The sequence below is a fragment of the Saccopteryx bilineata genome, chromosome 3 (genome assembly GCF_036850765.1).
Source record: "Saccopteryx bilineata isolate mSacBil1 chromosome 3, mSacBil1_pri_phased_curated, whole genome shotgun sequence".
NCBI classification, from domain to species: domain Eukaryota; kingdom Metazoa; phylum Chordata; class Mammalia; order Chiroptera; family Emballonuridae; genus Saccopteryx; species Saccopteryx bilineata.
The window spans coordinates 273,279,760-273,295,316 of NC_089492.1; the positions used below are offsets into that span (position 1 = coordinate 273,279,760).

Sequence of the window (15,557 nt, forward strand, 5' to 3'; positions counted from 1 at the left end):
GAACAGATGGGGGTTACCAGAGAATAATGGGTTTGGATGTGAGTAAAAGGAGTGAAGGGGGTTATTGTATGGTGATGGATAGTAACTAGACTTTTACTTTGTAGTGTGTAGAGATGTCAAATTATAATGTTGTACACCTGAAATATATTTTTAAAAAGAAAGGAAGGAAGGAAAGGAGTCGAAGATGACTCAGATTTTTTTAACTGAGTAAGTAGAAGATGGATTGTTCCCTGGGCTGAGAAGACAGTGGGAGAAGCAGGCTTGAGGAGGGAGTGGGGAGGCTTGGAGTTCTGTTTTAGACATGTTGAGTCTGAGATTTCTCTTGGACAACCAGGTGGACATGCTGAATGATCACTAAATGTGGTAGTCTGAGTTTTAGAGCAGAGAAGATAAAAAGTATGCATTGTCTGTATATAAATGTTGCTTGAAACCACAGCGAAGAATGAGATCATCAGATAAATAAATACAGATATATCTGTGTGGTTTTTTTTGTTTGTTTGTTGTTTTTTTTTACAGAGACAGAGAGAGAATCAGAGGGAGAGATAGACAGGGACAGACAGACAGGAACGAAGAGATGAGAAGCATCAATCATTAGTTTTTCGTTGCGTGTTGCAACACCTTAATTGTTCATTGATTGCCTTCTTATGCAGGTCTTCAGCAGACCGAGTAACCCCTTGCTCGAGCCAGCGACCTTGGGCTCAAGCTGGTGAGCTTTTGCTCAAACCAGATGAGCCCTCGCTCAAGCTGGCGACCTCGGGGTCTCGAACCTGGGTCTTCCGCATCCCAGTCCAACGCTCTATCCACTGCGCCACCACCCAGTCAGGCAGTAAATATAGATATAGAAGATGAAAAGTGAGAACTAAAGCCTGGGGCCCTAACATTCAGAGGGTGTCACTGAAAGGGAGTAAGGAAGGGGGAAGGATTTGGCAACAGTAGACTGAACAGGAAGAGCCAGTCAAGTGGGAGGGAAACTAGGAGAGAGCAGGGTTTGATCAGCTAACTGAGGAGTGTTTTAAGAAGGAGAAAGTACACAAACAAAAACAAAACAAAAGGAGAAAGTGATCAAATGTGTTGAGGCTACTAATAGGTAAAGAAGGATAAAGACTGAGACATGACCATTAAATTTTTTTTTTAATTTATTGATTTTAGAGAGAGTGAGAAGAACATTGATTTGTTGTTCCACTCATTTATGCATTCATTGGTTGAGTCTTGTATATGCCCTGACTGGGGATTGAACCCACAACCTTGGTGTATTGGGACAACGTTCTAACCAACTGAGCTACCTAGCCAGGATAAGACATGACCATTTGATTCACATGGAGGTACAAAGTAGTAGAATGTGCCACCCAAAACATGTCATTTTGGTATAAGGATTATTTTGAGCTGAAGGCAGTTGAGAAGAGGTAGATCTGAATAAAGCTCTCTGTCCTTCCCCTATTAGCATATAAGCAGAACACAAATTTACAGAAGTGTCCCTCCTCTCCTCTCTACCAGAAACAACAAGTTAATCACTAGAGACAGCTTTAGACTCTTTATCAGCCTGGAGATAGCAGCAGAGGAATCTATAGAAAAACTTTACTAACTGGCTTTTATCTACCAATATTTTCCCATATATTTGCCTTCCCTCAATTTGTCACCCCTAGATACTGGTCCTTTTTCTTGTCTTGTTACTTCCCTAAAAAATTATTTATTTATTTATTTCCTTTCTTTCTTACTTATTTATATCAATATTTGAGAGAGAAAGAGAAAGAGAGAGAGGAAGGGAGGGAGAGGGAGAGACAGGAAGGGTGAGAGATAAGAAGCATCAACTCATAGTTGTGGCACTCTTAGTTGTTCATTGATTGCTTCTCATACACGCCTTGACCAGCAGGCTCCAGCCAAGCCAGTGACCCCTTGCTCAAGCCAGCAACTATGGGATCATGTAGATGATCCTGCACTTAAGCTGATGAGCCCATGTTCAAGCCAAATGAGCCCATGCTTAAGCTGATGACTTCAGGGTTTGGAACCTGGGACCCCAGCATCCCAGGTCAATGCTCCACCCACTGTGCCACGAGCAGTCAGGCTCTAAAAATTTATTGTTCCTTTGTTAAGATGCTATATGTAAGCCTAAGTTTTAACTAAATCTTTGAGTCACTCACTCATCTCTGGGTACATGACGTGCATGTTAATGAACTTCTGTTCTTCTCTTGTTGATTTGTTTTTGGCCAGTCTAATTTATAGGGCTCCAATTGAGAAAAAAAAAAAAAGACAGAAAACTCATGGGCATGGGCAACAATGTGGTGATTGCTGGGGTGAGGAGGTGGAGGAGGGAGTGGAAGGGATAAATGAAGATGGACAAAGTCTTGACTTGGGGGAGGTGAACACACAATACAGTATAGAGATTGTAAGGTATTTTTCCCCACCGAGAAGGAAGGAAGAGGGCCGGAGCCACAAAGTGTGGAATAAGTAAACGGCTTTATTGAGTACAGAGCGCACACCCCACCCGGCAAGGTTCTCTGGCCCCGAGGAAACATGGAGGCCAGAGAAGTTGCACGGATTAAACCGCGTGGGAGATATTTAAAGGGTCCCTCTAGGGAAGTGGAGCTACTATGACGTGGTAAAATTTCACTGGCTGGCAGACGATCGCTTCTTTCCAAATGGTTCCTGGGAAGCTTCCTTTGGCGGGCTTGATTGTGGGCGGTCCTAGCCAAAGTTCCCGGGCCTGGGTTCCCACGTGACCATACCTCTATCCACTGACCTTACATTCTGACCTTTTGTGTTAAATAGAAAAAGGGCACCGTTTATTCATCTGGCTACTTCCTGCTGAATAGGGGCGTCGTGGGGAGGGGGAGATCAGAAGGTGGTGGCTTTGAGGGGTGTTAAGAGGAACATCTGTGTGGCTGTGACTGGAGAAACTTCGCAGATGCGGTCCTGTAAGGATTTAAAAAAAAAGAGAGGAGTAATAGGGGATTTTGCAGGGTCCAGCCTTTTGGTGAGCTGGAGATGGATGGAGTCCAGTGGTTCCGACTGCCAGAGGTCCTATAAGGAGGCAAGCTTGAGGCAAAACTGCATGTCAGGAGTGGCGTAAAAAGGGGAAAGGAAGAGGGTCCCATCCATTCTCATAACCAAAACCTGTGAGGGAACTAGAGGTCCAGAGAATGAAGGTAAAAACAGAGAAGGTAGCATCCATGTCCACAAGAAATGAGATGAACTGACTTACCCACTTGTTGCAGAACCCTGGGTTCTCCGAGTCCAGGCTGTGTCCTAGGAGTTCGAGTGATGCACCCACCTGGCTGGATTGGCCATCCATTTGGGCGGCTTGTCCTCCACGTAGAGGCGCTGAGGAAAAAACCTGTTGCCCAAAGGGGCAATCACTCCGCCAGTGACTGGGCTGCTTGCAGTCAGGGCAGGGCTCAGTGGGCAGCCGCAGGCAGGGGCCCTGCTGGGGCCGGTGGACCTGCTTGCCACACTTAAAGCAAGCTGCTAGTGGCTCTGCTGGTCTCAGGGTTGCCACAAGAGTCGGGGTTTAGAGCATTACCTTCTGCTGCATGGGGGCCTGGCGAACAGGCCGGTTTTTACTAGTTGGGACCGTTAAAAACTTTAAATGCCGTGTTCACAGGTTCTGGATAGGGGTTTGGGGGTTTGTGAATAAGAGGAGGGGGGGCTCGTGTGGAGCCCAGCACCCAGATCCTGCAGGAAAAACTCTGGAGCCAAAGGCAAGACAGGACAGGAACTTCCTGTAAGAAAATTGGGGTTGGACATCCTGAAAACCGGTGTAAGAGCCAATGCCAGGCTGAGAAAGGCCTGACGGAGGTGGGACTAGAGAACACAGTGAAGGGAGGGGCCCCTGGCCAGCAGGGGAGGAGAAAAAGATGGTAGTAAATGGCGAATAAGAAACAGGTTTTTGCGAAGGGAGAGGAGGAGGCTCTCAGAGGAAAGAGAGGTCCGCAGAGGGACCAGAGAAAAGTCCCGAGAGAGGGAGAAAGAGAGAGAAGGAGTGAGGGAGAGAGGCGCCCCCGGGGGTCAGGCAGGAGGGAAAGAGAGTTGAGAGTCCACGGAGAAGGAAAGATTAGGAGTAGAGGTTTTAGGTGAGGTTTCTCCAGCCAGAAAAAGGCCTGCGCGGTGGAACAGGCAGCACAGAGATTAAGGACGGTTGCGCAAATAATTAATAGGCTGTGAATGTAAGAGATCTCCAATCAGTTCCCAGCTTTTTTGGCGATAGTTAAATTGGTGAGGGTGTTAACACCGAAAGTCCCTTCAGGAGGCTAATTGAGTGGGTTCTGTGGCCTGGCCACAATGGAGAAGAAGAACAGTTTCTTCTTTTTTTTTTTTTTTTAAGATTTTATTTATTCATTATAGAGAGGGGAGAGAGAAAGAGAGAGAAAGAGAGAGAGAGAAGGGGGGAGGAGCAGGAAGCATCAACTCCCATATGTGCCTTGACCAGGCAAGCCCAGGGTTTTGAACCGGCAACCTCAGCATTTCCAGGTTGACGCTTTATCCACTGCGCCACCACAGGTCAGGCCAGTTTCTTCTTCTTTAGGGAGGGAAATTCCTGTGCCCCAACAGCCGCACTCAGTTCTCGGAGTGGTCAGACCTGAGCATTAGCATCCTAAAAACTCAATGTCCATCCACGGATGAAAGTGGATGTGCTTGGGGAGGTCTCCACAAGCACAGGCTCACTCGGACGGACGGAAAAGACTTCCCTGACGTAGCTACGGTTTCAGACAGGGAGTCTCGGAGGAAAGAACTGAGAGGAAGGCGGAGGCAGGGGACTTACCTCACCGTGCGCTGAAGTGGGTTGGAGATCGGAGATCCTGGTTCTTTCTCGGAGGGGAGGAGAAAGGAGTGGTCCTTGCAGACTTCTAACTCCTCCCGGGTTTCGGCACCAAAAATGTAAGGTATTTTTCCCTGCCGAGAAGGAAGGAAGAGGGCCGGAGCCACAAAGTGTGGAATAAGTAAATGGCTTTATTGAGTACAGAGCGCACACCCCGCCCGGCAAGGTTCTCTGGCCCCGAGGAAACATGGAGGCCAGAGAAGTTGCACGGATTAAACCGCGTGGGAGATATTTAAAGGGTCCCTCTAGGGAAGTGGAGCTACTATGACGTGGTAAAATTTCACTGGCTGGCAGATGATCGCTTCTTTCCAAATGGTTCCTGGGAAGCTTCCTTTGGCGGGCTTGATTGTGGGCGGTCCTAGCCAAAGTTCCCGGGCCTGGGTTCCCACGTGACCATACCTCTATCCACCGACCTTACAGAGATATGCTGTAGAATTGGGTACCTGAAGCCTGTATAATTGTGTTAACCAGTGTCGCTCCAATAAAACCAATTAAAACATAAATAAAAAGAAAAAAATACAATACAATAGCACGTTATTTTATTTTAAGATTTTATTTATTCATTATAGAGAGGGGAGAGAGAAGGGGGGAGGAGCAGAAAGCATCAACTCCCATATGTGCCTTGACCAGGCAAGCCCAGGGTTTTGAACCGGCAACCTCAGCGTTTCCAAGTTGACGCTTTATCCACTGCGCCACCATAGGTCAGGCGAGCACGTTATTTTAAATTGCTTGTGATACAGTTATATCCTTTTCATGTTTCACAAATACTACATGGATATGCTTATAAAAATGTATTCATTGTTTATCTAAAGTTCAAATTTAATGGTACATCCTATATTTTTTGTTCTATCTGGCATCCCAAATGAGTTTGTTAAATTTTCCCACATGTTATAGAATAAAAATATCAATAGTTTTGAGTCAATGTATACATAAGAAAAGTGCAGATAAGAAAATGGAACCAATAAAAAGAAAAAAATGGAAAAAAATGTTATAGGGCTCCAGATGTAGAACCTAAGATGGTTGAAGGAAGAGATTTTCCTCCCCTACAGAGGTCATTAATGACATTGGCAAGAGCAAATTAGGTATAGCCTATGTGGGTGAAAACTTAATTGGACCAGATTAGAAAGACTGGGAGGAGAGAAATGATGCAAAAATTATAGACAATTCTCTCTAGTTTTTGGCAGTAACCAGAGGGAGTGTGAAGTGAAGACACTGGTGTTAAATTGTCTAAATAATACCTTACACTTATGGTAGAGGTTGCCTGTCATTGATAGAGGTTGACATACATTATATTCATGCTAGAATAATCAGGTAAATATATGCGGTACTTGCTGAGTGCTGCACTAAGTGCATTGGCTAATATCCTCATAACATGCTCCCCACATTATGGAGGGAGAAACCGTGGAAGAGGAGGGTTGGTTGATTTTCTTAAGGTCTTACAACTAGTGAATAATGGTGCTGGGATTTGAACCTAGGTGATATGGCTATTCACATTAAATAGTGCCTGTACGTTTTTTATTTTTGAGAGAGAAGCGGGGAGAGACAGAAATGTTGAGCTGCTCCTGTGTGCCCTGACAGAGGAACTGAACCGGCAACCTCTGCGCTCTGAAATGACGCTCCAACCAACCAAGCATCCGGCCAAGGCTTAAATTTCTTTTTATTTATTGTTTCAGAGAAACAGAGAGAGGAAAGGAGAGAGAGAGAGGAGGAGGAAGGGAAGCATCCATTTGTTGTTCCACTCAGTTGTGCATTCATTAGCTGCTTACCGTGTGTGCCCTGACCAGGGATCGAACCCACAACCTTGTTGTTTCCAGATGACGCTTTTAACAAACTAAGCTAAATGGCCAGGGCAGTAGTGCCTGTACTTAACACTTATGCTATACTGCCTGGTCTGGGCTGGGCCTTGGTCATGGGTTGTCCCAGACAATTTCTCCCAAGGGCTCTTTCCTGGTTCTATAACCTCCTCCAGGCTGTGGAGAACCTCAGGGCTGACCTTTGTGGGATTTACTATCTCCCAAAGAATTACTGAGGATGGAATGAGGAAGAGTCAGAGAGTAGGGGCGATGGGAGCGCAACAATAAACATTGCCCTCAGACTGGGAAGGACTAGAGGTCTCAGGGTTCTGGCCCCATGTCACCTGTGGAAAGTCCCTCTACTAGCCCCTCCCTTTTCTTTTCTTTGTTCAACACTGAACCTGTGGTGTTTTGAAAGAGTTCTGGACATTAGATAGCTGACTTAAGTTCTAGATCTGCTACCTAATAGCTGTGTGACCTTGGTCAAATGGCTTCATGTATAAGTCCTGGTTGTTTCATCTTTAAAATGAAAATGAATAATAGCTACTATCTGTTGAGCCCTCATTATGCACCAGGACTTAGATCAGGGATCGGGAACCTTTTTGGCTGAGAGAGCCATGAATGCCACATATTTTAAAATGTAATTCCATGAGAGCCATACAACGAACTGTGTACGTTACACATTATCCCATAAAAATTTGGTGTTGTCCCGGAGGACAGCTGTGATTGGCTCCAGCCACCCGCAGCCATGAACATGAGCGGTAGGGAATGAATGGATTGTAATACATGAGAATGTTTTATATTTTTAACGTTATTTTTTTTATTATTAAAGATTTATCTGCAAGCCAGATGCAGCCATCAAAAGAGCCACATCTGGCTCACGAGCCATAGGTTCCCGACCTGACTTAGATTATTGATAACTGGGGTATTTGGTTGTGAACTATAAAGTACAATCATTGTGAGGCATTATTGTCATTATTCTGATCTTCGCCCTTACTGCTGTTCTCCTTTCACCTGCTCCCAGGTGGCACAGGCACTCGGCCTTCTCTGAAGTCCCCTCTAGGCTCTTTTTGTCATTTCTCAAGTGGCTGGGCCTGTGCCAGGAAAATGTGAGGTACAGAGAACTTACAGTAGTTTAATGTTGGAAACTTCAGTCACTAACAGATCACTCTATAGTTTTATTTTTATTTATTTATTTATTTATTTTTTGGTATTTTTCCGAAGCTGGAAATGGGGAGGCAGTCAGACAGACTCCCGCATGTGCCCGACCGGGATCCACCCAGCATGCCCACCAGGGGGTGATGCTCTGCCCATCTGGGGCGTCGCTCTGCCGCAATCAGAGCCATTCTAGCTCCTGAGGCAGAGGCCACAGAGCCATCCTCAGCACCCAGGCCAACTTTGCTCGAATGGAGCCTTGGTTGCGGGAGGGGAAGAGAGAGACAGAGAGGAAGTAGAGGGGGAGAGGTGGAGAAATAGATGGGCGCTTCTCCTGTGTGCCCTGGCCAGGAATCGAACCCGGGACTCCTGCATGCCAGGCCGACGCTCTACCACTGAGCCAACCGGCCAGGGCCTCACTTTATCATTTTAATATGTCTTTTTGTGAAAGGATAGCATATCTTAAGAAAAGTAGACAAATAATGAGTGTTTAATGAGTTATCAGAAAACAACTACATCTGTGTAGCCTTTATTAACACTACCTAGTAAATAAACAGGACATTATCAATACCCTAGATGCCCTCATTGTGCCCCTTTGTGCTCCCTCCCAATCACTTCCACATTTCTCCTTCCCAAGGTCTTATCTCTGTGTTGCTAGAGCCCAGTTCGAAGCCTTGTCAGGAGGCCCCATAAATATTTGCTGAACCCCTTTGAAATAATTTTGTGATCTAGTCACCTTGACTTTCTTGGCCTTGATTTACTCATATGCAAAATAGGGATGGCATTCCAGTAATTTCAATAGTTCTTGACCCACCCTGGCCTGGTGGCTCAGTTGGTTAGAGCTTCATTCCAATATGCCACCTTTGCAGGTTGGATCCCTGGTCAGGGCACATACAGAGAGTAACCAATGAATGCATGAAAAGTAGAACAACAAATTGATGGGTTCCCCTCCCCCTCTTTTCTTCTCTCTTTAAAATCAATAAAGAAATTTAAGCCTGACCTGCACAGTGGATAGAGTGTCAACCAGGAATGCCGAGGTTGCTGGTTTGAAACCCTGGGCTTGCCTGGTCAAGACACATAAGAGAAGCAACTACTATGAGTTGATGCTTTCAACTCTTCCCCGCCCCTTTCTCTGGCTCTCTTTCTCCTCTCTCTAAAATCAATAAATCAAAAAAAAAAAATAAAAATATACTTAAATAAATAGTTCTCAACCCTAATTGTATATTAGAATTACCTGGGGGAGCTTTTAAAAAATATATAAATTATGTTTGGGCACTTCCCTGGAATAACTGAATTCAAATCTCTGAAGGTAAGTCCCAGAGAATGGTAGTTTTTAAAAAAATTCCAATTATTCCAATGTACAGTCATGACTCTCAAATCTTATCAATTTCACACTGGCTGGATAGCTTAGTAAGTTTGTTGAAGCATCGTCCCAAGGCACAGGGGTGGTCAATTTGATCCCTGGTCAGGGTACATGCAGGAACAGGTTGATGAACATCGATCTCTCTCTCTTTTCTTTTCCTTCTCTCTAAAAATCAATAAAGTAAACATTTTTTAAAAAGTATCTCATTTAAAAAAATCTCATCAATTCCAACCAACACTATACATTCAAATATCAATTCCGCTGCTGCTGTGGGTTGCATTGTGTCTTCCCAAAAGATGTGGAAGTTCAAACCCCCAGTACCTGTCAATGTGGCCTTATTTGGAAATAGTGTTATCGAAGATGATCAAGGTAAAATGATTTTATTAGGGTGAGCCCCTAATCCAGTCTGACTGGTGACCTTATTTTTATATATTATTAAATTTAAATTCAGAGACAGAGACACAGAGAGATCACCTTGTGAAGGCAAGAGTTACATTGCCACAGTCAAATAGGCGTCCCCAAACTACGGCCCACGGGCCGGATGCGGCCCCCTGAGGCCATTTATCCGCTCCCCGCCCCCCCCCCCCCCCGCACTTCCAGAAGGGGCACCTCTTTCATTGGTGGTCAGTGAGAGAAGCACTGTATGTGGCGGCCCTCCAGTGGTCTGAGGGACAGTGAACTGGCCCCTTGTGTAAAAAGTTTAGGGACCTCTGCATGGTCAGCAAACCACCAGGAAAGAAGCATGGAACAGATTCTCCCTCACAGCCTTCAGAAGGAACCAACTCTGCCAACACCTTGATTTCAAACTTCTAGCCTCCGGAATATGAGACAATAAATTTCTGGATTTTTTTAAGCAACCCAGTTTGTGGTACTTTGTTACAGCAGCACTAGTAAACTAATAACAACTATTTACATTCTAGCTAGGGAACTTCACCCATTTCCTCATGTGCAAAACTGAAACTGGAATAATAGTTCTATATGCTGGGCTCCATTCTAAACACTTTACACAAATTATCTCATTTAGTCATTATGATATCCCTCTGATAGGTAGTACTACCATTTCCAATTTACGGGTGAATACATGTGGAACAGGGACAAGGTCACATGGTAACTAAATACATAAGATAATATATTCTTCACAGGACAATTGGGAAGCCTTACGACTGAGGTTGTGGATGTGAAAGCGCTCTGTGAATAGTAAAACATTTCACCCCTGTTAAGAAAGAATCTCTGTAGATTCAGATTCACGACTTTTTGGGGGCCATCTGTGTGATTCTCCTCTCTTCCTACAAAATACTTCCTTCCGTCGGCGGCAAGGGGTCGCTGCGCTGCGCGGGTGCTTAACTGGTCCCTCTAGCCTGCTTACGCTGGATGCTCGTTGGTATCTATAAATGGCAGCGACCGGCTCAGCTAGGTAACAGTCCATCGCCGCCGGGGCCGGACCCGGCATAGGAACTAGAACTGGAGCTAGATGCAGAGGAGCTGAAGCTGGGTCTGGGCGGAGTGCGGCGCCACGCCGGGGCTGCAAGGAGGGGCGGGTTGCTGCTAGCCCCCCGCGAACCGCCCCCAGCCCGCCTCGAAGCGTTCTGCTGCCGGGCCGCCTGCCTCCGCCTGCCTCCCCACTCCGTTTCCCCGGAATCTCAGCCCGGCGCGCCTGCACTCCGACGGTTCTCTGGGTCGGGGAGCTCCCCGCCGCTTTCTGGCTTCACTATTTCGCAGCCTGGGCTCTCCGCCTCCTCCCTTCTTTTCCTGGTTTAAGTCCCACCCCTTCTGGTCCCTTCTTTTAGCTCAGGCTCCCTGCTCCTTCCCGTAGTCGAGTTCCCGCTCCTCAGTCACTTTCCTCAGCGAAGGGTACCCACCTTACCTCTTCCTTTTCCGTGTCTGGGGAGCAACCAACCTGTCCTGTTCCTTCCTGTGTCCCAGGGTGCAGCCTGTTCCCCACGCTCCTCTTCCCTAGCTTGGAGTTCCAGACCTTTTGGTCTCCTCCTGTGGTCCTTCCTGGGTCCTTGCCCCTCTTCCCCAGTTTGAAGTTCTAGATTGAGAACCCAGCCTCCCTCTGTCCCCACAGGACTGCTTCCGCAAAAAGACCTCTCTAAGACATGAACTTTTCCTAGAGACTACCTACCCTCTTCTCTCTTCCCACCTGCTGACCCCTTGCTACCTATGTCCCAGGTCTTACACTCACTTTGCTAAGGGTGGAGGCCTGCTGGGCTGACGGAGTAGCAGGATGCTTCTGTGGTTTGGCCTCTGTGGCCTCTCTCCACCTCGAATCTTCCCTTCATTACTGGTGGTAGTCGCCTTGGTGGGGCTACTACCTGTTCTCAGGAGCCATGGCCTCCAGCCCAGCCCTACTGCCAGCACCATCCGAGGCTCAGAGCCACCACGGGAACGCTCAATTGGGGATGTCACCACCGCCCCAGCACAGCACCCCCCTGAGAGCCTCCCTGTTAACCATTCTGTCACTGAACACGGCACGAAGGAACGAAAGAACTTTCCAGTCCTGGACATCGACTATAAGCACGTGCGCACACCTTTCGAGATCTCCCTCTGGATCCTGCTGGCCTGTCTCATGAAGATAGGTAAGTCCAGTTGGCTCTGATGCATCCGCCGCCACCAAACTGGCAATCTTCTTGCCGCACCCGTGAGGCAGGAATAAAGGTCTGCACTCCTATAAGAAGGCAGCCTCCATCCTGCCATCTTGGTCCTTCTCAAGCTTGAGCTCTGTGGCCTTTGTGGTCTGAGGCCTCCCAAGATTGGAGCCAGCATCATGCATGGGAAAGAGCAGGATTAGAGCATGGGCTGTTTCTGATACTAGGTACTTTCCGCAAGGCCACCAGGCCTGGCAAGTCTCCTCTGGCTGGGCCAGATTCTGGGGGGTGCCAGGGACCCAGCTGTGTGTAATGTAGAGAGGAGTGTCTTCCAGCAAGTGGCACAGTCTGCTCTGTCAACAGCTACCAGTGCAATTACACGCTTCGTGGGAAGGTGTTCCTGGATGGAGCATATTTCTCCTTGGCCTGTCTAAGGAGTTTGATTATAACGGGAGATCCGTGTGCTGGAGACCTAGACATGTGGTGGACCATGAGGCATCCCAATATTTTCACCTTTCTTTATCCCCAGAATATTATCTGTCTGCTTTGCCTGTCCTGGCTGGTCAGGAGCCCCCAAGTTAGTTTCTGGCCCAGAATGCCATTCTTTAAACACTTTATGGGACAGGGGGCCTGAAATTTCTGAAGTCTGCTTTGGGGGTAGAGGAGCAATGAAGGTGGTTGACGCTTGGTCTGCCTGCCCCTCCCCACCTCCAGGTTGGTACTCAGCTGTGTCTCAAGGTGGTATCAGGGCTGGCCAGTCAGGGCCTGCCACTCAACCAAGTGGGAGAGGGAAAGGTGGAGGGGCACAGGATGTCTTGGTCTGAGCCCAAAGACTTTGAAATGTTCTTTTGGGGAGAAGGAAATAGAAAAGTTGTTCCCTGCCAGTGGGTTGGTCTCCTTGCTAGGCCTGAGCACTCTGTTCTGCTGGGTGATTGATGGAGCTCACCGGAGCCTGCACAGCCTAGAAGTCCCTTGAAGGGATGGTCTGTAAAAGCTGCCTTTGCCTTTTTTAGCCCCAGGAGCTGCAGAAGGAATGAGGGCCTGGGACTCTGGTGGCTCAGGTTCGGGGAGTTTTTGACTCTTGGCTAGAAACCTTGCAGCCTTCCCAAGGACATGCAGGAGCTGAGTGGCAATGCCAGGCTGGTCTGAGGCAAGCTCTGGGACATGCTGCAGGAGGACACTCTGTTTTGACACATCCAGGAGCTGGCTTTCTGGTATGGGGCTTTGGTGCTGTGACAGTAGTAGGGTCTGGCTTATATATGGACCTGGGCCATTGGCACCCATATCGTGATGGCAGCCAGTTTCCTGGAAAAAAATCAAGGACCAGGCAAGGGGAGTCATGTATAACTGATTCTGACAAATAACGTGACCTTGAGCAAGCTGGGCCCTTATTCTGCAGGTCTCACCCACCTGTGAAACTAGCAGGAATCTAAATATGACCATATCAATTAAGTCATGAAACCAGTGATTTAATTTTTTGTAAGAAACTGAAGTGACCATGATGTCATTTGCTTGTGTGACACCAGGGAGAGACCTCACAAACACTGTCTGTAAATTGCCCTCCTCTCTTCAACCCCCTCATCTCCCAACCACACTTGGCATTGTGTTAGGGCATTGGGGGCTGGCACACACATTGCAGGTCTCAGTGACATCTGGTGGGATGACAGCATGACCACAAAGCTCTTGCTCTGGTCTGGCAGGAGTTTGTCCCTGCAGGCCTGATATCTCTAGTTTTAATGGGGTCAGGCTTGGTCTGCGTTGTCCCACCAGACCCTGTGCCAGGGACCCTGGGCAGCAGGAGAACAGAAATGGTGTCATGGCAAGGGTATTAATCTAGAACTTAGGAAACTTGACTTCTCATCCCACCTCTCTCTGTGACCTTGGGCCAGTCAGTTGATCTTTGTGGCCCCTTCTAGATTTGCCATTTCTGCCATTTCACCGACTGGGGTAACCCTGACAAGTCACTCAGTCTCAGGGCTTCTGATTTCCCATTGTAAAAGGAGGAGGTTGGAAATGGTATCTGAAGGACTTCGCAGTTCCAAAAGTCTGTGTTTCTGGCCTAGAAAGACATTTTTCTGCATCTGAAAACAGAGCAGTCCTAGCATCTGGCCATCATGGGGAAGAAAATAGAAGGAAAGGTGACTGAAAGCTCTCAAGGGGCAAAAGCAAAAGCCCATTTTCCCCTTTACCTTTGTAATGTAGACTTGAGGTTAGATTCGGGCTCCACCGCTTTTCTACTTACCCTCCCCGTGCCTCAGTTTCCCCATGTATAAAGTGGGGAAATAATATTATCTAGCCATAGTGCTGCTACTGTGTTGATGACATAAATGAACTCACATCAAGTTGTCTTTGTACCCATAAGTAGCACTCGGTGAGAGGCACCTGCCCCTGTTGGTATTTTAACCACCCAAGGGAACTGCGTCCCCACCTCCTCTAGTCTTCCTCTGAGGCTGGAGGACTACAGATCTCCCAACCCTGGGCTGCCATGGGGTAGCCTTCCTTAAGGCTTCAGGGTTGGGAGTGCGTCCTGCTGACTTTGTTTCTCCTTCACTTAAGCTGCCTCTGGAGCTGGTCTTGGTGGGAGGGGAGATGACACCGACTGACCTACAGGGTAGGATTGGGGGCTGAGGCCATGCTCCCTCTGCACTGATCCCCAAGAACCTAGGAGTTCATTTTGGGGTCTTGTGTATTCTCTCAGCGCACCAGCATGGGTAGGAGCTATGCTGGAGCCCTCATTCTGTCATCTGTGGCAGCTGCTTCCTGCGAAAGGTACCCCTCCTTTAAGACTATGACGTGCTGTGTGCACTTCTCATTCCTACCCTAATCATTGAGCAGAGCCCTGGGAACACACTGTTAGAGATGGGTGTGGGAGCGGAGGGGTTGGAGCTGAAGTTTTAGAGTAGATGCTCCTGACTTCTCTGATTGAGCAGGTGAGTAGGCAAGCCACTTCCCTTCTCTGGGCCTTTTTTTCTCTTTGACAGACATTCTTGCCCTTTCCTTGGTAGGGAGAGGCTTGTGGTGCCAGGGGGTTTAGGCCACCAGGAGAACTGAGAGTGACCCCAAACCTCAGGGCAGGTCCGTTCCCCACCCCACCACACATTGTGATTTGAACCCTGCATGAATTCTGCTTTGTCCCAGTTCACCTGACTCCCAGTCCAATGCTTATTCCAAGGGAGAGCCTCACTGTAACCCAGCCCACCACTGGCACCCAGTTAATTTGTTTGCCCATATCCCTGACCTGGAACTCCTGGCAGAGGCCTGGCAGCCCATAAAGCAGGTATTCATCTTGTCTCCTGACCAGGGCAAAAAGCCTTCCTTTGTCCCTTTACATCTTATAGCTTGTTTTGTTCTTTGCAAGGTGTATCCTGACATTTCCTCCTAGAACAAGTCTGTGAGTAGAGAGAATGGGGGTCATTATGCCCACGTCACATGCATGTATATCAGAGCCAGCAACTGGTTTCCTATAAAAATAAGACTAGAACTCTCCTCTCCTACTTCTCGAAAGGGGAGAGGAAGAACTTAAAGGTCACTTGAAACTATCTCAAGAAGCCCAAATGGGACCTTTCTAAAAAGAAAGAGGTGACTTTTTTCTTTTTGGGAAAACAGCTGACTGCAGGACAGTGGGAGGGGAGGTCAGCTGAGGACTGGGAGGAAGCCTTCAGGTAGGACATGTGTCTGCAGAAGAGCCAGGGCACTTAGAGGGCCTGGGTTGGTCATATTGCTTGGTCTTCATTTAGCTGAGTACCCACAGGCATGCCTTTCCTCTCTGCCCTGCCCCACCACGCCAGCACCGGCAGAAAGGAAAGACAGTCAGAAAAAACCTGGGCCAGGCACCTTGTCCCTCT

At 47.7% G+C, this 15,557-nt stretch overlaps 1 protein-coding gene across 1 annotated transcript in view; it reads left to right on the forward strand.

The window, feature by feature from the left end:
- Window positions 1-10,518: 10,518 nt before the first annotated feature.
- Window positions 10,519-15,557, forward strand: part of SLC9A1 (solute carrier family 9 member A1) — a 53,625-nt gene continuing 48,586 nt past the window's right edge. The window contains exon 1 of the mRNA XM_066269965.1: window positions 10,519-11,703. Within this exon, the coding sequence (XP_066126062.1) occupies window positions 11,352-11,703 (352 nt within the window). The 5' untranslated portion in view covers window positions 10,519-11,351. The remainder of the gene's footprint in view (window positions 11,704-15,557) is intronic.